Below are 21621 nucleotides of genomic sequence, written 5' to 3'. Positions count from 1 at the left end.
CGTCGTTTCAGAGTCTAGAAGTAGTGGGCCTGACAATAAAAGTAAAGTCCACAATTCGGCCCGTTCATTGCGTCCGTTACTTGGATTTCACGAATCCGTTTCTTCTGAAAACGACGATGCTAATCGCGTGACCTGACTGGCGCGTAGTTAAACGCTGAGAAAAAAACGATCAAAAGACAAAATCGCGATATCCACGAAAGTGCAGCCGAAACGACACAGTTGCTAACAGCGTGACAATATTGGTGCGTGGTATGTACGCGCAATAAGAAAGTGTGTTTAGCCGCAACTTAAAAACGACGCCGCTTCATAAACTGCGTACTCTGATTTGTGCGTGATTTACACGCAAAATAGCTAAGCTGTTTCGCACGAACGGAAACATAAAACACGTACTTTTAACTTTAAAGCTCTGAACTCATTTTTCTTTTTCTTTTTTTTTTTTTTTGAAAGAGGAGATGTGAACTCTTTGAAACAAGAACTTCGTTCTTCCAGAAAGGGAAACACAGACAAAGTACGCCCAATTTTTTTTTTTTTTTTTTAAATAAATTGATTCTGTTTTTCTATTCTTCCTTTTGTAACAGTTACGATTCCGATAGTGTTTGTTGTTAGGGTTTATAGTAAACTGGGTTTCGTATCCTCTGCTTCTCTTCGTCGACAATGGAGTCACGAGAACAAGAACAAGAACAAGTCCAGAATGGTGACTCTGATCACACTTCTCCAATGCCCTTTTGTCCCAGAAGGTTTGTTCTCTGTCTTTGTCTCTGTTTTTTTTGGGTTTCGTGATAACGTGTTTCGCTTTCATGTGAAAATGGGTTCATTTTCTTTCTCGTGTTTGTGGAGTATAAACAGGTACCAGAGTGAGGTTTACGAAGTGGCAGTGAAGAGAAACACGATCGCGGTTTTGGAGACGGGTTCGGGGAAGACCATGATAGCCGTTATGCTCATCAACCACATTGGTCAACTCTTTAAGTCAAAGTCAAATCCTGCCGAAAGAAAGCTTGTTGTGTTCTTGGCTCCGACTGTTCATCTTGTCAATCAGGCATGTTCTATTTTTTTTTTATTTTTTTAATATTTTCCGCCAAGTACGTAACTGCACACATGCATTTCTTGAGTTAGTCAATTCTGAGAAATTAAATTCCCTTTCAGCAATATAAGGTTATTAAAGATCAAACTGATTTAGACGTGGAAGAGTATTTCGGAGGCAAAGGCGTTGATGACTGGAATTTTGAGCGCTGGGAAAAGGAAACCAATGAGCACAATGTAAGCCTTTTTTTTTTTTTCGTTTTTTGTCTTCTTGTTTAATTTTATTAATGCATTAATTTTTTTTTTGGTAGGTTTTGGTAATGACACCACAGGTTCTTTTGGATGCGCTGAGAAGGGCCTTTGTTAGCTTAGAAGGTGTAGGGTTACTTGTGCTTGATGAATGTCATCGCGCCATTGGAAACCATCCATATACAAGAATCATGAAGGTCAATCTCATTATCGTGTATTTCTGTAAAAAAAAAAAAAGAAATTGAAAAAAAAAAATGTGAAGTTTGAATTTTACTTGTTTCTCGCTTATATTGGTGAAGGAGTTTTATCGAAAATGTAGTAGCAAGCCCAAGATTTTCGGAATGACAGCGTCGCCTATTGTTGGAAAAGGTAGTATGTTTTACGTATATAGTTATTATTTATTCGATCTCGGGGGTGTTAAGACTTGCGAGCTTGCGTTGAATTTGGATTTTTTTTTTTTTTTGTGTGTGTGTGTGTGTGTGTTGAAACTCTTGTTGGTTTGGATGGTGTGTACTGTGTAGTTGGAAAATGTCATTGAAGGTTATGCCGGAAGTTAGGTTGAAAATGAATGAATTTATATATATCAGGTGTCGCAACAAGTATCGAATGCGAGGGTCAGATTTCGGAACTTGAATTCACCTTGGATTCCCAGGTATCAAAACTACATTTCCACAATTGTTTTACATTTCGCCGATCGAGTACTATTTTGACTCTGTTGTTGTAGGTTTATACTGTGGAAGACAAATCAGAGGTGGAAGTTTATGTCCCATCTGCGAAAGAGACTCATATATATTTTGACCTGCCACAATGCACATTCACTGATTTGAAAGCAAAGATAGAAGCTTTGCTGAAGAAGGTATGTACGTGGACATTGCTTATCTAGTGTTCTTATAGTTAGTTACACATGATTGATAAAGAACATGTAAATCTGTTTCGCAGTTTGATGATTCGATGTCAAGGCTGCAAGAGTCTGTGCCAAGTAACTACAAGGACATGGATGATAGAATTACGGCTCTGCGGAAACGGTTGTCCAATGACCATGCTAAGATTTTGTATTGCCTCGATGATCTTGGTCTCATTTGTGCTTACGAGGTGTGAAAATAGTTCTGAATTCTAACGGGAACGAGGAAATACTTCTGTTTTCTTGAGTGTGTGTTTCTCATATTGAAGTGTATCGATTTTTGTTTGTTGTTTCGTAGTCTGTCAAGATATGTCTTGAAAACTCTACTGGTACAGAAGAAATTGAAGTGCTTGGAGAAAGTTGTTTGCTTTGCAAATTTTTTCTCGAGGAAGTGTTGGCTCTACTAGAGGAATTGCTTAAACCAGGTATACCGTTTTAGACAAGAGAACCAGTTTTATTTTTATTTTTTATTTTTTTTCGTGATGATATAATCTGATGAATTATTCTCTTTGTTGTATGAAATTAAATTATTTTTGGTGATTCTCTCGGAAAATACTGTTGTGTGTTTGCTTTACTTGGATTTTTTTTTATTGCTGATATACATATTTTTTTATATTGTGAAACACAGGGTATGAAAATGTTTTTAGTTCTGAAACCGACCGTTTGAAGTCTGTGGAATTGGGATATGTAACTCCAAAACTACTCAGCCTCATTGAAATCTTCTACTCGTTCGGGTGACAACTTTTAACAATTTTTTTATTTGGAATTTGAAATCTGTTAAATGTCAATAGAACAAAATATTGAACCTTCTTCTCGTGTCCGCAGTAAAGCTTTGCAGGTAATTTGCCTCATCTTTGTTGATAGGATTATCACAGCCAAAGTGATTGAAAGATTTGTCAAGAAAATCAGTTCTTTGGCATACTTCACAGTCTCGTATCTGACTGGAAGTAAGACCTCAGTCGATTCCCTTTCTCCGAAAAAGCAAACAGATACGTTAGAATCCTTTCGAAGCGGGAAGGTATATGATATCTAACACGCCTCTGAATTTTTCGAAAAATAAATAAAGTCCGATTTTCATCTCTCTCTTTCATAATTAGGTCAATTTGTTATTCTCCACCGACGTAGTTGAAGAAGGAATTCACGTCCCAAACTGCTCGTACGTGATACGATTCGACCTCCCTAAGACTGTGCGGAGTTATGTCCAATCCAGAGGACGAGCTCGGCGAAATGACTCCCAATACATTATGATGTTGGAGAGGTGAGAGAGTTTCTTATCTCCTTCATCGTTCGACATTCCACAACAATTTTAAAAATTAATTCATTTTTTTTTTAAATAAAGGGGAAACATAAAACAAGAGACCCAACTTCTTGACATCATCAAGAGCGAGCATTTGATGATGGACACCACAGCAACCCGAGACCCTAATGCCTGCAATCCAAAAGCGGGCCCGCCTGAACCCGATGTGAAAAATTCTTACTCTGTGGATGCTACCGGAGCATCGGTCACCGCGGATTCTAGCGTTAGCCTTGTACATCGATATTGCGAGCAGCTTCCAAGCGATAAGTACACACTCTTGGCACAACGCTTTTATTTTAGAAGTTGGCGAATTATTTGTAGCCTTAATTTTGTGACTTTTTTTTTATTAGGTACTTTACCCCGAAGCCGGCGTTTCAGTTTACATATTTCGGAGACGACTGTTACGAGTGTAAGATTTCGTTACCTCCGAACGCGGCTTTCCAAACGCTGGTGGGTCCGGTGTGTAAAAACTCGCATTTGTCGAAGCAACTTGTGTGCTTGGAAGCTTGTAAAAGACTTCACCAGATGGGCGCTCTCGACGATCATCTTCTTCCCGCCGTTGAGGTCTCACCAGACAAACACGTGAATACAAATAGCAAAGAGACAGCTTCGGGTCCAGGTATGTATGCATTTATATTTCTTCTTGATAATCGTTTTTTTTAAAATTTAATTGAATATAAATTTGTCGTTTATAGGAACAACCCGAAGGAAGGAGTTGCATGGGACAACCTGTATTCGTGCTTTGTGTGGAACTTGGGCAGAAAAAGTTCATGCCAGTTTTCAGGCTTACAAGTTTGAGTTCACTTGCAGCAATGTCGACGAATATTTTTCTCGATTTGTTCTTCTGATTGAGTCAAAGCTTGATGATGACGTTGGAAATCTCGACTTGGATCTCTTTCTGGTCACAAAGACGGTCAAGGCTTCCATGTCTTATTGTGGACAAACTCATTTGAACGAAGAGCAGGTATGCATGTAATTTTTATTTTATTTTATTATTATAATAATAATACTTATAAAAACTTGCTTGCTTTTGCTGTTATTTCGCCAGATGAAGAAAGCGAAATGCTTTCAGGAGTTTTTCTTCAATGGAGTGTACGGGAAGTTGTTTCTTGGATCCAAATCAACGGGAACAAAGAGAGAATTCCTGCTCAATAATGATACAAGGGCACTATGGAACCCGGCGTATCTCTATCTTCTTCTGCCACTCGAAGCATCGACCGATCCGACTGACGAGTTTGTCAGTATCCATTGGAGAGGCATTGAGTCTTGTGTTTCCGTGGTGGAAATGGTAAAGAACAACTCTTTGTTACACGCACAACATAGCGGCGGTGGCGGCGGAGAAAACGCTTCGCCTTGTTGTAGTGAAAGAATGGGCGAAAACGTAATCCATTTCGCTAGTGGCTCGGCTGATATTTCGAGCCTGGAAGAGACTGTAGTGTTGGCTGTCCACACCGGGAATATATACTCCATTGTTACAGTGGTGAGTAACACATCTGCAAATAGTCCCTTTGAGATCGGCGACGGCATGGTTTCATCAGAGTATGCTTCTTATAGAGACTATTTCAACAAAAAGTAAGTTTTTTTTTCTTGGTATCGTATAGTGGTTTTTGTAAAGATACTATTTCGGGTTTCGTTGATGAATGGCTTATAATATTTCCGCTTTCAGGTATGGGATTGTGCTCGTGTATCCAAACCAACCTTTGTTGCGGTTAAAGCAAAGTCATAATGCACACAACCTTCTCGTGGACTTCATGGAAGAAGGTTTTTTTTTTTTTTTTTTTTCAATATGCATTCAGATTTTTGCCCTTTTACCACCAAAAAAAAAAAAAAAAAAATCGCATATGAACATAGTGAATAAATTATAGGCTTCTGTTATATGTTCTTTTTATGTAAAAGGAGGTGGAAAGTGAAGAACAAAAGATACACTGTTAGAGACAACTAGTTACACAAGTATTTTATTCGAATTTTTTTTCCCTAGTGGCCCCTGAACTTTTTGGATAGTTGCACTTTGGCCCTTAAAACTTTTTTTCTCGTGTCCTAACCACTCAACTACTTCATAATTGGCAGGTTCTGATAAGGCGTCAAAACTTGGGAAGCATAAGCCGCAAATGCATGCACATATGCCACCAGAGCTTTTGGTGTGCATTGACATTCCAAGAAGCGTCGAAAAATCGTTGTATCTATTGCCCTCGGTGATGACCCGCTTGGAATCATTGATGCTAGCAAGCCAGCTTAGGGAGGAGATTGATCGCCAACGCTCTAGCGGCTTCCGTATTTCGAGCTCCCTTGTATTGTTTTGTGCATCTCTACAACCTTATTGAGTTTCCCGAAACCTTGTATTTTTGTTTTGTTTTTTTTTTTTTTTGTTAAACCCAAAATGTATTTTGATGTGCAGATTTTAGAAGCACTCACAAGCATGAGGTGTTGCGAGACTTTTTCAATGGAGCGTCTTGAATTGCTTGGCGATTCGGTTCTGAAATACGTTACAAGTTGCCACCTATTTCTGAACTATCCCGAGAAGCATGAAGGCCAGCTCACTTCCCGGCGCTCCTCTGTCATTTGTAATGCGAACTTGCATAAACTCGGGACTGATCGTAAATTGCAGGTATTTTTACACAATCTTCACTATCTATGCTTTGAAGAAAATACCTATACTAAATGTGTCTTAAGATTTCTTTCTTTCGTAGGGGTATATACGTGACGGTGCATTCGATCCACGCCGTTGGGTCGCTCCGGGACAGCGTTCATTACGTCCCGTTCCTTGTCAATGCGGGTTAGACTCTTCGGAAGTGCCTCTCGATCCGAAATTCCGGAGCGAGGATCCGAAGATCGTGCTCGGAAAGTCGTGCGACAGAGGCCACCGATGGATGGGCTCGAAAACCGTGGCCGATTTCGTCGAAGCCCTGATCGGAGCGCATTACGTCGGAGGCGGTCTGACTTCCGCGATTCACGTGATGAAGTGGCTCGGTGTCGACGCCGAGCTCGAACCGTCTTTGGTTTCGGAAGCGATTTCGATCGCATCTCTTCGGACTTACGTCCCTATACCACACGTGATTGAAGCGTTGGAGGCAAAGCTCGGGTACGAGTTTTCAACCAAAGGTCTGCTACAGGAAGCCATAACACACGCAACGGATCACGAGTGCAGTCTCGGCTATTGTTACCAGGTACTTTTAAATCCTTTTTGCAATGGATTTTAGTTACGATAGGACCCATATTGATAAAAATTAAATTGATGGTTACACCAAATCGGTCTATAATTCCGTAAGTAGGCCTATCCTCTCCAAATAATTAATTCGCTTACATATAGCAAACCCTAATATTAAGCGATTACAAAATCACCAAAGAACGTTCTTATGACTGATAACAACCTGAAATTGTTTTCGTAGAGGCTTGAATTTCTGGGAGATTCGGTGTTGGACGTGCTGATAACGAGGTACCTCTACAAAACCTACTCGAACATCGATCCCGGGGAATTGACCGACCTCAGGTCGGCTTCGGTCAGCAACGAGAATTTCGCTCAAGCTGCCGTGAGGCGGGAACTTCAACCCCATCTTCAACACTGTTCGGGTTTACTTCTGACCCAGATCACGGACTACGTCAAGTCACTCTCCGAAGCTTCCAACACAGCTAGGCCGGTCCAAGGCTCAAAGGGTCCCAAGGCAAGCCTTGCTCTTCCGAAAAAACACGATATAGATGATATAATCATATGGAATAATGTGGCGATTGTGTGTCTGTCTTTGTCCAGGCTCTGGGAGACATGGTGGAGAGTATTGCCGCGGCGGTTCTGATCGACACCGAGCTCGATCTCGACAGAGTTTGGAGGATATTGGAGCCGATTTTGTCCCCGTTTGCTACGCCAGATAACCTCGAATTGCCTCCGTGGCGTGAACTGAATGAACTGTGCGATCATCTCGGGTATTTCATCAAGGAAAAATGTACGACGAAAGGCGAGACCGTGCGTGCCGAGGTCACCGTGCAGCTCAAAGACGTCTTGTTGAGCCGAGAAGCTAACGATCGGACTAAAAAAGACGCCAAAGGAGAAGCGGCTCGTCTCCTCTTGAACGATCTCGAGGTTCGATTAAAAACCCCTTTTTTCTCTCTATTATTTTATTTTTATTTTTTTACGAATGGTGTATATTCAACGCTCTCTCTGCAGGCTAGAGGGATTTCGTACTCGTGGAGTTCCAAGAAGAGAAAGCAAGTAGCCACCGACTTTGACGTTTCGTCTTCTTCTTCGGGCATGAAAGTTGTTAGTCCAATGAACGGGAAAGTGATCGATGGAGGTTCTGAAGAGCCGCCAAACCATAAAAAGTACAAGGCAACCGAATCTTCAAAGAAACCCGATTGCCCCTCAAATGGTAGTACCCCAGGTAATCTTCTTGTAGCTCTTCTTTATTTTCATTTTTTTAAAGCTCGACTTGTTTGCTAAGGTTTTTTGAATTGTTGAACTGTTTTTGGTTGCAGCAACCATCAGCGGAATCAACACGAAGAAAGGCGGTCCGCGAGTGACTCTATTCGAGCTGTGTAAGAAACAACAATGGCCAATGCCAACCTTCAAAACCTCGGAGACCAAGTCGAGGTCAGACATTGGACTTTCATATCCTTTTCTTTCCTTTCATATTTTGTTTTTACGTATATTTGGTCATCATCGTGTTTTGGGGGGTCCCGCAGAACACAAATGGAACTCGGGGAGGGCGATGAGAGAAAAATGGGATTCAACAGCTTCGTATCGAGCATAGTTCTGTGCATTCCAAGCTACGAGAGTATTGAGTGCAGCGGAGACGCCAGAGCCGACAAGAAGAGCTCCTTCGACTCCGCTGCGTTGGCCATGCTTTACGAGCTCCGGCGCGTCGGAAAACTCGTCATTCTTGGCACTTGACTTGCTTTTACAGAGCGTTAGTTTTAGAATTGAATTAACTGTGTTTTAGTAGAAATAGGAAGGAAAGAGAAAAAAAATAAGCTAATTATAAGTTTTGTTGCTTAACACACACGTTAAGTCCGGTTAGGTTGGTTCTTTTGCAGTAAACTAGGCTAAAACTAGAGGGTTTTGGACAGATTTGTTGCTCCACTTATTTAAGTGTTGAAGGGGACATCAAAAGGGGCCTGAAAACTAATATAAAAAACGGCGATTCACTAATGTAAAACACTATGCATTAAACTTGTATTCCAACTTTTTTATGCTATTTTATTAAATAAGAAACGGCACGGCACGGGGTTTAGAAGTTACTTTTTTTTTCTTCCTTGATGTTTCTCTTGTGTGAATGGAAAGAAAAGAAACCGAAAAACTTACCTTGTTAATATGATAGCTGGTTTTTAAGCTATTTTCATGTTTTTTCCCAATAGTAATTTTAAATATTCATATACAATTTAACATTATAAGAAAGCGTTATTTGAAAACAAACTTTAAATGGGACATAGAAACAAATCACTAAAAAAAGTGGGGCATTCACGTTCAAATCCAAACAAATACACATTTATTGGGAGTATTTTTTATTTTTTATTTTTAAATAGAGTATAAAATATGTTTCAAAAAATAGAAAGAACTACAAGTGTTACTCGGTGGTACGAATGCTTTTAATCATCTACTCGATTCATCATTACTTGGGAGTTCGAAGCAGTGTGCATAGCCAGATCTGAATTCGGCATCTAAATGAGACTACATCGATTTAAATGGTTCAAAAAATTAAGAATCCGGATCGAACCAATGAGGAAAATAAATCAAACTGCACCAAATCGTTTTCTACTATTCTGGTTCTTTAAATATTTCTTTTACGATGTTAATAAGAGACTAGCAAAAAACATATTGTATATATTGATATAAATATATAAATATTTATTAATTAAGTCGTCCAATCCAAGTTTAGGTTTTGAATATCTTAGAATTACTATAAAAAAAATTAAATTTATGATCGGTTTAGTCTAAACCATAATTTCAATATATGAAACCAGACCGTTTTAGACTGGTATAAAAAATTCGACTCCATCAGATCAGATAAAAATCATTTAAATTAAACATATATTTAAAAAATTGGTGAGTCGATCCAATTTACGATTCTAAAGTGATCTTGTTCAAATTTAATGGTGTTGGTTATAATTTAATTAAAAAAAGCATGAAGTTGAATTTATTATAATTATATATCTTTTAGACACTTCAAAAACGGGTGTGCCAAAACTTTTTGTACTGACACCTCAATTTCTTGTAGTGACAACATAGTAATTCTTTGAGTATTTGGGCTTTTTCCGACCCTCCCTATCAAGAAATAGACATATTTCCAATAAAAATTACACTTTTTTTTTAGTTTTTAATTTTTTTTACCCTAAAAATTTATAAGTTAGCCCCCCATGAACTTTCTTGCATATTTGCCCTCTCCTCTAATTTACATCTTTGTTGATAAGATCACGAATAAAATATACATCAATCTTGGTGTGCTTTGTTCGAACATGATATGGATTGGAAGTGAATGAAACAGTTCCATGATACCAAAACAACAGTTGACGAGGAAAGAGGGATGTGAAGCTCATCCGAGAGCGAGCCAAGTCACTGAGTCTCGCTAGTTCTCGAGCCAGAGATCTATATTCAGACTCGGTACTTAATTTGGACACCACTTTTTTACTCTCGAGGAGCTCATATGACCAAGTTTTCACCAAACAGGCTTCAAATCCGGAGTCGATATATTGGCGAAGCGCTTTATAATTCAAAGATGTTGATCACTTAGTCAATATTCTAATTGGTTTGAAATTTGTGAAAGTAAAACGTTTGTACTTTAACGTAATATACACGTTAAGTGCTATTCCCTCTTTACACGTGCCATAAAATACTTGTCCCTGTCTGTTTCGAAAATTTTCTGCCCAAGAAAAGATATCTAGATTCGTGTAAATCACTCGATTTCCGTACAGCTTTAAAAACAATGTTATTATTGAGGAGATTCCGTCATTTATTTTAACGTTAAAGTTACTTTCCCTTATTGAGTTTGACTACGGAAAAGAACAGCGAACCCAGAACTTGAAAAGCAAACACAAGAAATGAATAAATTTTTTTTTTTTTAAAACCTCGACAATCTTCTGCCAAAGCAATGTCCGTTTCTTATCAATCCAATCCAAGCACAAATACAACAAGGCATGGGAAAAAATAATATTGAAACATGTATGCTTTATTTACAGGTTAAAAGAACAAAGAGATGGACCATAGAAAAGCACGGTAATCTCAGCCAATTAAGCCCAATTAGACGAGTCAAATAATGTACACAACACAAGGGTAAATTATGGAAAAAGATTTGTCACTTTACAAGTCTTCTAACTCGGCTACTCACAAGTTTATTATGCTCTGATCAACAGCTCGTAAACGTTACTGTTATTTTCCCCGCTAACCCGCTTAAGCATTTCAAAACTCCGACGACTACCTAGAAAATCGATCCTTTTGAAAGCCACGTAACCTCTCTGAGCTGTTTCTTTACCGGAGTAAACCGATCGTAAACGGTCGGCATGTCTCGAATCCGTGTGTATGGCGGCCTCTATTTCATGACCCGACATGTTCTCCTGAAGAGAAGGCGAATCAAATGTTAGTACAACAAGGTTAAGAAGATCATCGATACGATGATACATCTTTGATTTCCCACCTGATAAAACGCGTGTACATGATCCAGAACCTGCAAGCACGTGAAGCCGTCGGAACCGAAAAAAGTCCTTGACGACGGTCCCATCTCAGAAAACCGGTCGACGGGAAATAGAATAGTGAGAAAATTGTTTCTGAATATCACTTCAGACTTCTCACTGTGATTGAAGTGATCACAATATAAACAAATGTTATGAGATAATGCAAATCGTGTTATTTGAGATCGCAATTCATTCAACCTAACCATTAAATTTTGCGTTAATGTTGGCCTAAACTTTTCGGTTGACGTTTTGTGTTTATACTTATTTATAATTACCCAAAATCCATCGTTATTTTATTTTAATATTATTACACAAAATAATGTAAAGTTCTATAAATTAAAATAACAAAAATTTAGCTATATAAGCCACATAAACATAAGCATTTACGTTTTAGCCAACGTCTTGTAAATTTTTTGTAAATAGTAAAAAACTGTTGTAAATATTTCGTAAGTAACCATATTTACTAGAAATTTACTTTGCGTTTTTTGTTATTTTTATAGCGTAAATAGATTTACATGACTATTTACAAAAAATTAACGAAACGTTGGTTATTTCAAAATTTCTTATTTTTCATATAGCTATATAGCCACTGGACCCTTATTAACCTTTTCGGTTAAAAACCGGTAAATCCTAGTGGAGCCATTTTTTACCGGTTAATCGGACAAGAAAATAGGCAATCTGAGTGAAAAAAGACAATACCTTTCAGTGAGAGGCCGGGTTAAGTGTGTGAACGAAGCATCAGATTCTTTGGCATCTACTTTTGCATCAAAATACTCTGGTGTGCGATTCTCACTGCCATCTTCAGCACTGAAAGAGTCGGTGTAAATAGATGCTTTGGAAGTTGGGTCCGAGATAGACCAGCTAATCGAATCTAAAAGAGTCGTTGGAGTTATTGGCCGAATTGGGGTTTGACAAGTCTGCATGCGACGGCCGCGACGGTTTCTGACACCAATTTTGGCCGAATTCGCAATCTTTTGGCGTACTTCGTGGTTTGTTTTACTTCTAAAACTTGGCGCTTCTTCCAAGATACTTCTTGTTTCCAATACCTAAGAGTATTGATGAAAATTATGATTCATCTTAAACAAACTAAATAAAAATATTTCAAACCAAATTAACTTGAGGAGATGGAGAATATCTCAGCGAATGTATCGTATCGTACCTCTCCTGAAACACCACTCTGAATGTCCTCTAGCATCAAATTGACCTGTCTCGCCATATCAGCTGACATATGAACGAGCCTTTGCAAATACTTCTCCTTGGTTGTTTTCAGAACCCAAAGAGGCTGAGAAACAACATAACTAATTGAGCTTCATCGTGGTAAAATAGAAACGAAAAGAAAAAAATATATTCTTCGAGTAAAAAATTTAAATTAACAATAAAGCACTCACAGTAACAATGTTGCTAGAGTGACCAAGATATCTCCGTATAGAAGACCCTTCACACACGACATGACTTGCTTGGCAACCAGCAAACCACTGATCGACAAATGTAGCCCCTTCTCTCCTAGCAGCCTCGATAACCTACCATCCAAACTCAGTGACTTCAGCGACAGCTCACATAGCAGCGATAATGTAATGAGAAAACGGAAAAAAACATTAACTTTATTGATACTTTTTGGGCTCACCTTATTTCTAAGCTCAGCTGAAATCTCCAAGTCAACATACATCAAATGACCAGAGAGGGTTGAGTTATAGCTTCTATCAGGCTCCTTTAAGTTAGATTGCTTGGTCCCTAAAATTCCAGCAGGAAGACAAGAATTCTCCGCACCAGTAAACCCAGAGACCCGGTTCAGATCGTCCAATGGCACTGCATTTTCTCCGAAGGTTTTGACAGCGTAAAGAGATTCACTGAGCCTAGCTGCAATTCAACGAGGCAACTAGATTTATTCACTACTAATTAACACCAAACCCAATTAATCCCCGTGTTATATCCATATCTCTCTCTCTCTCTCACCTTCCTTTCTCACGCTGTCGACAAACCATCCGAGCGTGACAACAAAGAGACCGTTTCTTGCTCCGTGCTTCAAAGCGTGCTCGAATTTTCGACCCCCGAAACTGTAACATCTGATTAAGGAATTCTAATCTATCTCAAATAAACGAATAGTTAATCAAACAGTGTCCTCATTAACCAAACACATTTAAAAAAAAAGGATATTTGAACCACCAAATGAGTACATTGAGGGTGTAAATTAGGACTGTACTGTCCACCTAATCTCCCGGTCGCTTCCATAACTTGTTTCCTTGCTTCTGCGGCACATCGAACAAAAAATCAATTCTATAATAAGAGTACTATCATCGATTCAAATTCAACAATGAATTTTCAAATTTCTGTCGATCGAACCTTTGGAAAGGCCTGTGACGCAGATAACGAGGCCGAGAAACGGCGACGAGGCTGGTCGGTCGGAGGCGATGGAAGAAGAAGCCGGAGACATGGGCTGAGGCGGTTTCTGATGGAGAGCTCTGAAGGAATTCGATGGCGTCGAAAACCCTGCCAAACAACCTTTGCTCTTCACCACTTCAACATTCATTGCAGCCACAAAAACCACTCAACTCTCTGCACAAATTCTCAAAAACCAAAAAAAAAAAAAAAATTGAAATCAATGAATGAGAAAGATTTACAGAAAACAGTTGATAAGAAGAGCATTTTGTGTTTTCTTTCTTACAGGAAAGGATAGAGAAAAGTGAGAATCAGAGGTCGTTGGGGACAAAGAGTGAATTTTGGAATACGCATAGTAGTAAGAGACTGAGACGAGTGAGTGAAAAGGAGAAACAAATTTAAATTTTTTTTCCTTTTTCTTTACTCTTTTTTTTTTAAGGCTTTTCAGAAAAAGGAAAGAAGAAAGAGGGAATTTTTTCGAGTGATGTGCTGTTTTTGTATTTGGTGTTGGTCGAAAGTGTATAGTTGTAGGAGACGAAGAGAAAGAAAGTGAGAAATTCGTTGGAAGTGAAAGCGAAGGCAAAAATAAAGCCAAATTGGTCTCCTTCTTTGCCCAGAGACAATACGGGTATTTCCTCGTCAGTTACCAATGTGGGTCTCTATTTTTCCCTATTTTGCAGAAATGCCATTTACTTCTTTTTTACTATTTTTCCTTGTTTCTTCTCCTAGGACCATGACCGTGACTTTTATTTTTTATTGGATATCATGATCGTTGAAGATTTCAGAAATAATGGGTTGCGTAATTTCCAATGAAAGAACGTGAGTGGGTTTGTGGGTGGTCACTTTGCGTAAATTTGATTCTGATAATATATGTTTAATTTGTTAAAATTACATGTGATACTTCGCAAGAATTTCATTTATAGTCAAATACTTTTTTCCAAGTTGAAGTTGTAGCGATGTTTACATTTTTTTTTACAAGTTTGTTTGTTATTCTAGGTTTTAATTTTATTTTAAAAAAATAATCTCAAATAAATATTTATTTATGAAAGAACACCATTCTTAAGATAATTTAAAACCATCACCGTTTTAAAAATTATATTTTAAAAGCACTATCCTGCGACTTTCCTTTTTAATATTGTTTCATATTCAATCTATGATTTTGTTTTGTATTTTTGTGTTTAAGTTTGATCACTCTCTTCAATAGTGTGATTTACCACCTGGGCTAATTTTTTTAGCTGTTTATAAATTAATACGGTCAAGATTTCAATTTGCATGTGTATCTTTAATACATAATTTGACAATATTTCATTTAGCCGATCAGCGGACTACCAAATTTTTTAAAAAAAAAATAGATAAATAAATAAAATTGAGGCTCTTCATTTTGGATACTATTTACTCGTAGTCCTATTTTTATGCAATACAAAGCACGCATAAAGTTTTGAAATTCATTTATTATAATTTACTATCGTTTTTTTGTGAATTTGGTTGGTAGTGTCTCGGTCTCTTTCAGATTCCAATCGTTTTCCGTGGCACCATCAATGGCCACATGAAGTTGACCTAAACCCAGTCAAGTTTCCATGATTATCTCATAAATTTTAATGCTTGGAACAACGTGTAACTGTAATCTAATGACAACTCTTTGGGGTCCCTAGCAACGAATTAACTATAGTGTTTGCGTGGTTGACTTGATAATGCGCCACTTAACAATGGTTATTACTCTTTGTGGTTAGGATTAATCCTATTCCTATATAATAATTATTTCATTTTTCCATTGGTCCCAGGATTATGTGATTGATATTACCAGTTGTCGCTATCAATGAATTTGCTTTTATAAATGGGCTATCACGCATTATGTTTTTAAGTTTTTAACACTACTTTCCAATATTTCCAAAAGATTTGAGTCGTCGTTTTCATATACCAAACAAACCCAAGTAATCCCGTAATATTTTACTATCTTATACGAGCTTTCATCAACTTAAATAGCATTTATATATAAGTTCCAAAGTAGTATATACTCTGAATAAAAAAATCAAGTAGATAAGCAGTCACACTTTTATGGGTAAGTTATAACCGTATAATACAAATTATGCCATTTAGAGTAAAGAGGACAAAGTTGAAACTTTTCTTAGAGATAAAGGTTAAATTATAAATTAAATGAAAAAAAAAAAAAAATTACCACCGTGACAGAAAAGTATACACAGATATGCGATATATCAAACTACAGTCAATTAAAAGAGAAGAACAGCGTGAAAAACTGAAAATACAAAAGAAAATTTTCATTTATAGAAAAAAAAGGAGCTTCCAAGATAAAAGCATAAAGGCAGTTCTAAATCAGCGTGACTCATGAGTCATGATTAAAGTGAAGATTGATTCGTCTGTCGCTCACGTCTCATTACACAATCTATCTGTAATAAAAGTCTACGGTCATTACTCTTCTTAATCTTCAACTGCTAGACAATACAAGTATAATAACTCTCTTTGTTTCTCTCTCTTCAAAAGATTTTAGACTACGGAGTTTCAGCTACCTTGTCGTATTGGGGTCCACATGTAGACCCTACACCATTTATAACTTGATTTTTTCAGTTCTATTGACTATATTGAGAACAAAATGGTCCATTTTATAAAGAAAGAGTAGAAGTGTATGTACGAAAAAGAAAGTGAAACCTAGAATTCAAATACTTCTGAGTTTATTGTTCATGTGTTCTTGGAATAATAGTAAAAATAATAAGTTCAACAAAAACACTACGGAACTATCAAACTATTATCAGGCCAAGCAAACAAAGCAAAACAAGGACCAAGAACATGTGAAAGATAACTGAAGCATCAATTTAAATTTACTCATCTTTCTTGGATTTTGTAAGCTTCTTGACGATATCCGTTTTTAATTTGCTTCCACGAGAGAGAATATGCAGAGCCATGTCTTCGATCTCTTGTTCCTTCTTCTCGTAGATAATGAACACAGAAAAGGCAACGACCAGTCCTGTAATCACAAGGGCATTGATCATTGTTTTGTCCCATAGAGAAATTCCAGTGTGAGATGTGTACCAAAAGAAATACTGAAACTCCGAAGCGAAAAAGCTTTATAAACTTTAGAAAGCTTGCCGTCACAGACCTATAAGAAATAAGCTCCGAAGCGAAAAAGCTCCAAGGAAGCTGAGAACCAGTAGGAAGAAAGCAACCTGTTGCATTTTCCAGTAAAAATAAGAAGAAATACGAATATATTACAGTTAGTGCACAATCTCACTACAGACAGTTTTACTCGGCGAAGGCCAGAAGTATACTATGATGATTTTGATGTTAAATAATAGGGATTTGGTCTTTTACCCAGTTACAGAAAATAGCAGAGGTTAAGTATATGTAAATCTATGTATCATATACAAACACCCTCGATTAGATATGAGGAGCAACATGAGCAGAGAGAGGCACGAGAACCGGAGGTTGACAAATACCTTGACAAAAAGAATACCATCGTTCCCTTTGGCAAGGGATTTTAAAACATTAACAGCGCCGTTCCATGACAATGCAACTGATGTTGCAACTCTGTGTGAGTCCTCTTTTGATAAATGGAAACTCGACGGCGTAGGTTTCTCAATTTTGTATCCAAATCTACGCAGCAAGTTCCAAGTGATTTTGGTTAGTGAAAAAAGAAAACGAACATCAATATAAAGTTACCATGGAGAGCTACAACATATACTTTCAGTAAAATGGAACATCTTAGAAGATAAATCATACATATTTCCTGGTAAGTAGCCGTTGATGAAGAGGAATGTTGACGCAGCCAAGAGAAGCCATGAAAGTGCTGTGATGATAGTGAAGCCAGAGGAAATGAAGTTGAAGTAAAAGACAACCAATATAAACAAGGCGGTGACAGTCTGCTTCCTATCCTTCCAGAGTAACGTTTCTGCTACTGTAACAAAAAAACATAGAACACTTGACACGGTGCACAGAGAACACTCTTCAGCTGCTGCTACTACTATCTACTAGTTCACGCATTTAAGTTGCCTTTTGTAGCTCTATTATTTCCAACGGAGAGTACGAGTTCTCTCCCATTCCCATTCGACCCACATGGGTAAATTTTCCTATCATAGCAGAGAAGCCAGTGTAATAGTTTTTTTCTTTCAGTGATGAGACAATATGCAAGGTTTGACTTGTGATTGTTGACATAAATATGCTTCTCTTTTACAAGACTTATGCAAAGATAGCTAAAATGGCTTGAGATTTCCTGCATCTGTGCCAAGTATAGTTGGATGATCCATACCTCTACCACTTCCAAGGTACATTGAAGCTTTTGATGGCCCTTCTCTTTTACTTTTAATTTGTGCCCTTAAATGTTGATATGACTCAACTGTCCTTTCAAGACCTTCCTGCATGAAAGTAGAATTACAATGTTATAGTACACAAGCTAACAGAAGAAGGAAAAAATGAGTTTTAAGTTGACATTGAAATTAGTATTTTCACTAATAGGGCATTCTTTTGGTATTCTTCCTATGTTTTGAAAACAATCAAATATAAGGATAATGAGACCAAATATATATTATTTTGGAAAATTAATCAACCTGAAGAGAGACGATGGGGGTGTAGCCAAGTCTCTCCTTTGCTTTTGAACAATTAAAAGTTCTGCTGCAAGACAGTAGTCTAACTCTTGAAGGTGTCAACTGTGGGACCTTCATTCCATATGGCCCAAACAGCTTATATACACCTTCGACTATATGTGCGATTGGCATCATGACTAAAGCTGGGATCTTTATGCTTGGCCTGCTTACTACATTAATTCAGAAATATGCAATAAAAGATAATAGGCCGATTCCTTTTTCCTAAATGAGTATAATTTAGCAATAGAGATGTACCTTTAACAATATAAGGATAAGTGAATGCTTATAACTTTATCGGAAAGGTGGTTTTAGTGGTTAAAATGGGAATAATAAGGAAAACCGATGTACCTCTCGTAGCCAAGACCTTCAAGTATAAGTGAAACGAACTCCCAGAACTTAATGGACTCCAGATTTGTTATAAAATAAGCCTGAAAATACCAAAACCAGCTTAGCTACGGATGGTTACTCTCACACAAGCCAAAAAAGAAAGATGCGCATAATTTGGCATTAACAAGATGGTAACATATAGCCATACATCACGTATTTCAGTGTTAAAACAAGCTTTACACACAAGCAAAATAAGTAAAGTTAACTGTATCGCAACTTGACAGTCGTCAATGACCATGCTATGAAGCAAAGATGTTCAACGTGTGATTGAATGGAGGGCATGGTTCTACCCTTTTAAACGATTTTCAAACTCTTTCTCTCCCTGGAAAATGTGGAAGTGCTAAAACAAAAAGTATAAGAAAAGAAAAGTGAAAGGTGTACCTGCCCTGCAGCTTTTTCTGCAACTTCCCCTTCCGAAGCTAAAGCCCGTTCAGCACATATGTGCGCATGTGCCACGTTTCCAACATAAGTGAAGTCGTACATGTTATTTCCATCACCAATAATGAACTGACCATAAGAGGAAAAATGAGAACCGAAAAAAAATTCCATCTCTAGAATAATAAATTGATTGAACCTACAGTTCTACAAGATCCTCAGTGATTTTGATGGAATCCAAAACAATTATCTCCTATGGCTTTTAAACAATTCTCTACCAATATGCACGGTTAACTGTATGTCAAACAATCATATCCTAAAATGCAGCGATTAGTTTAACACCTTCACTTTAATGCATATATGCCAGGACACAAATAGATAGAATGAAAATTTACTTTAGATTTCCCAGCCCTCGCTGCAGCAACTAAAGATGGAACAAGCAACTTATCACCAGGGCCAAATATGCTGCTTGGACGAATACAACACGTTAGAAGGCCCTGAACATCATTGGCCTTGATCACCAATGCCTCTCCTTCAGCTTTTGTAGCTGAATAGTGATCATTGTGCTGAAACAATAAATGACCGAACGACCCCTTTTTAGATCTCCACACAAGTACAGTCCACAACAAAAGATTCAATATCACAAAACGCTTCGCACAACATATGGATATGATGTAATTAAATACACAGATTTAAGTCCATAAAAAAGGAATTAATCAATGTAATAAAATCTGCACCTTATCCGGATAAGGTATAGATTCATCACCGTTGCTGATTCCATGAACCCCGTCAAATACCACGCTAGGAGAGCTAGTGTAAATCAGTCTCTTCACCTTCTTTTCGACGCATGCGTCAATTACATTCTTCGTTCCTACAAAACAAAGCAATTTCATAAGATATTGATAATGTGGCAAGAAAACGATCCAAAATCAATCTCCTACCATCGACGTTGACCGAACGATGAAGCTGTAGGCTATTGATCGACGAATTCGGAGCCGCCATGTGGAACACAGCCTCGACGCCTTCGACAGCTACCAGACAAAAAAAAAAAAAAAGAAGCATCGAATCAAACGACAAAACACACGAAATTCCGATATTTCAACCACGAGAGACGATGAAGATGGCGATTGGCGAACCTTTGAGGACTTGGTCCTTGTTGCGGAGATCGACGGAGACGTATTTCGCTCGGCCGGAACTTAGGGCTTGGCCGAGAAGACCGTTTTCCTCGGAAGGTTCTAGATCGATCGTGGGACCTAGGTCGGCAATTCTGACTCGGAAAATCCCGGCGTCGACGAGCATCTCCACCAAATGCCTTGCCGCGAAGCCACGGCCTCCGGTCACCACGCACCACCGGTCCTCCTCCGCCGCCATTGGCACGAGATTGGAAATAGAGATGCGAGTATGAATTGAGTTTCGGAGGTGGATCTGAAAGCGTTGAAGACTTTGAGACTGAGCTGTAAGAGTGTGGAGTGTATAGAGACTATTCTATTCTATTCTGTATGTGAAGGACAATGCGAGCACGTGAGAGAAAAATCGAGGGAAAAGAACCCAGACACAACCGATTCCAAAAATGGAATGCATGCTTTTGCAGCTTTGAAAAACGAGTAAATTTACATATCCATTTCTCAACTTTAATTTCACAAATATCGACATAGTCACTTTAATTCTAAGAATATTAAACTTTCAATATTCATTTATCTTTGTCGTAAGCTTTTTTTTTTTCTGAATCTAAAATTCGTCATCTTCCCTTCATTTCTCAATCTCTATTACATCACATCTTCTTAGTTGTTGTCATATTCTCGAGTTCGTCATTGGTGGATATCGATTGATAAATTTTTGAACAAATTTCCTATAAAATAGAGTTTTTGGATTCTTGTCGGTTCTCTAATATAATTTGGTGTTTTGAATTATTTTATTTATTTTTATTATCAACTGATATAAGTTAAGTGATGAGTACCTTACATCACATAATTGTGGGGGTTAAAAATCTATTATCAAAAGTATTATTTCATATTGGGCTTCAGTTCAACCAAAGCCCATTATCCTCTTAGCAGGTCGGTTCGCAGATCAGTCTTGGGTCCAGTTCGATCTCAACAGGTCGGCCCAAATCTAATTGCATTCCAGATCGGCCCAAGCCCAATCACATCTTCCAGTTCGACCACGTCCTTCTGACCAGAAGAATCGGTCAGTCAAAGAGAAGCCACGTCGTGAAGACCGGATCCAAAACAAATTCAACCCCGACGATGCGAAACGGATCTAGCAACACGTGTCTTCAACGAAGGAGTCCCGCCTCGTCTATAAATAGGGGATCAGATGTCGATTTGCGGACACGATATTAGAATTTATTTTCAGAATTATTCTTTCAGTATTGTTGTTTTCAGTGCTGAGTTCGCATGCGAGACTTCGTCACTTCGTCCTCTTGTAATTCAATTTCACGATCAATAAAGTTTATTAATATTTTCCTCTTATTATAGCCTTTTGTCCTTATATTGTTTCTTGTACGACGTCTTCTGGAACCCCATTAAAATAAATATCATATACTAGCACTTTATTATTTGTGATTGTTGATCGATCCAAATATCGACATCAACAATAATTTAAAGATAAAACAATTTGAGTCACACTTAAGATAAACAAAACAAATTCCGTGTGAGGTATTCTTATTTATTGAGTTTTTATTGCGTGAGAATGTGGGTTCAAGTTCCACCGGGGTTAAAAAATATGATTATCGTTAAATTTAATGATAATCATAGTGATTTGTGCTTATACAG

The 21621-nt window shown here is 37.9% G+C and overlaps 3 protein-coding genes across 4 annotated transcripts; 1 reads left to right on the top strand and 2 right to left on the bottom strand.

Annotated features, from left to right (window-relative positions):
• Positions 1 to 408: 408 nt before the first annotated feature.
• Positions 409 to 8346, top strand: DCL3 (dicer-like 3). The gene is made up of 26 exons (XM_089621207.1): positions 409 to 508; positions 594 to 737; positions 847 to 1036; positions 1144 to 1257; positions 1332 to 1466; positions 1569 to 1638; positions 1857 to 1921; positions 1994 to 2125; positions 2209 to 2361; positions 2469 to 2595; positions 2799 to 2904; positions 2996 to 3188; positions 3268 to 3428; positions 3510 to 3734; positions 3818 to 4086; positions 4163 to 4431; positions 4516 to 5039; positions 5134 to 5228; positions 5535 to 5755; positions 5863 to 6072; positions 6155 to 6631; positions 6854 to 7126; positions 7213 to 7539; positions 7624 to 7837; positions 7932 to 8046; positions 8139 to 8346. Exons 2-26 carry the CDS (start codon positions 655 to 657, stop codon positions 8344 to 8346), a joined length of 4956 nt encoding a protein of 1651 aa, XP_089477333.1. The 5' UTR covers positions 409 to 508; positions 594 to 654.
• A 2186-nt stretch (positions 8347 to 10532) lies between these two features.
• LOC149391764 (BRCT domain DNA repair protein) lies at positions 10533 to 14065 on the bottom strand. 2 transcript variants are annotated; one of them, XM_089621206.1, is made up of 10 exons: positions 13783 to 14065; positions 13461 to 13684; positions 13275 to 13366; positions 13074 to 13176; positions 12745 to 12977; positions 12509 to 12640; positions 12280 to 12402; positions 11820 to 12166; positions 11084 to 11237; positions 10533 to 11003 (listed from the first exon to the last, which is right to left on the bottom strand). In XM_089621206.1, exons 2-10 carry the CDS (start codon positions 13645 to 13647, stop codon positions 10785 to 10787), a joined length of 1590 nt encoding a protein of 529 aa, XP_089477332.1. In that variant the 5' UTR covers positions 13648 to 13684; positions 13783 to 14065; the 3' UTR covers positions 10533 to 10784. The 2 variants fall into 2 exon arrangements, with proteins under 2 accessions (XP_089477332.1, XP_089477331.1); XM_089621205.1 differs by having other exon boundaries at positions 13461 to 13673; positions 13783 to 14064.
• Positions 14066 to 16163: 2098 nt separating this feature from the next.
• On the bottom strand, positions 16164 to 20426 carry LOC149391763 (3beta-hydroxysteroid-dehydrogenase/decarboxylase). Its single transcript, XM_089621161.1, has 12 exons — positions 19987 to 20426; positions 19792 to 19881; positions 19588 to 19721; positions 19246 to 19416; positions 18857 to 18982; positions 18437 to 18516; positions 18053 to 18251; positions 17755 to 17860; positions 17229 to 17403; positions 16946 to 17102; positions 16609 to 16675; positions 16164 to 16476 (listed from the first exon to the last, which is right to left on the bottom strand). The coding sequence occupies exons 1-12, from the start codon at positions 20219 to 20221 to the stop codon at positions 16331 to 16333; spliced, it is 1686 nt and encodes a 561-aa protein (XP_089477287.1). The 5' UTR covers positions 20222 to 20426; the 3' UTR covers positions 16164 to 16330.
• Positions 20427 to 21621: the final 1195 nt, after the last annotated feature.

This window comes from Urtica dioica, chromosome 7 (assembly GCF_054948205.1).
Source record: "Urtica dioica subsp. dioica isolate 48M chromosome 7, U.dioica_male_clone48M_v1_H2, whole genome shotgun sequence".
NCBI lineage: Eukaryota > Viridiplantae > Streptophyta > Magnoliopsida > Rosales > Urticaceae > Urtica > Urtica dioica.
Note: the sequence above shows the minus strand (reverse complement) of the source record. Positions and strands in the feature narration are given on the sequence as shown.

Excerpts from the sequence above, each read along its gene's own strand:
- DCL3 (XM_089621207.1), top strand. The coding sequence starts at position 655 with ATGGAGTCACGAGAACAAGAACAAGAACAAGTCCAGAATGGTGACTCT. Across the intron at positions 1,258-1,331 it reads AGGAAACCAATGAGCACAAT|GTTTTGGTAATGACACCACA; the intron begins GTAAGCCTTTTT and ends TTTTTTTGGTAG. Across the intron at positions 5,756-5,862 it reads TCCGTATTTCGAGCTCCCTT|ATTTTAGAAGCACTCACAAG; the intron begins GTATTGTTTTGT and ends TTTGATGTGCAG.
- LOC149391764 (XM_089621206.1), bottom strand. The coding sequence starts at position 13,647 with ATGAATGTTGAAGTGGTGAAGAGCAAAGGTTGTTTGGCAGGGTTTTCG. Across the intron at positions 12,978-13,073 it reads CGACAGCGTGAGAAAGGAAG|CTAGGCTCAGTGAATCTCTT; the intron begins GTGAGAGAGAGA and ends GTTGAATTGCAG. Across the intron at positions 11,238-11,819 it reads ACCCGGCCTCTCACTGAAAG|TGAGAAGTCTGAAGTGATAT; the intron begins GTATTGTCTTTT and ends CTTCAATCACAG.
- LOC149391763 (XM_089621161.1), bottom strand. The coding sequence starts at position 20,221 with ATGGCGGCGGAGGAGGACCGGTGGTGCGTGGTGACCGGAGGCCGTGGC. Across the intron at positions 16,676-16,945 it reads ATGGTATTCTTTTTGTCAAG|GTTGCTTTCTTCCTACTGGT; the intron begins GTATTTGTCAAC and ends AAAATGCAACAG. Across the intron at positions 16,477-16,608 it reads TCGGAGCTTATTTCTTATAG|GACTGGTCGTTGCCTTTTCT; the intron begins GTCTGTGACGGC and ends TTGTGATTACAG.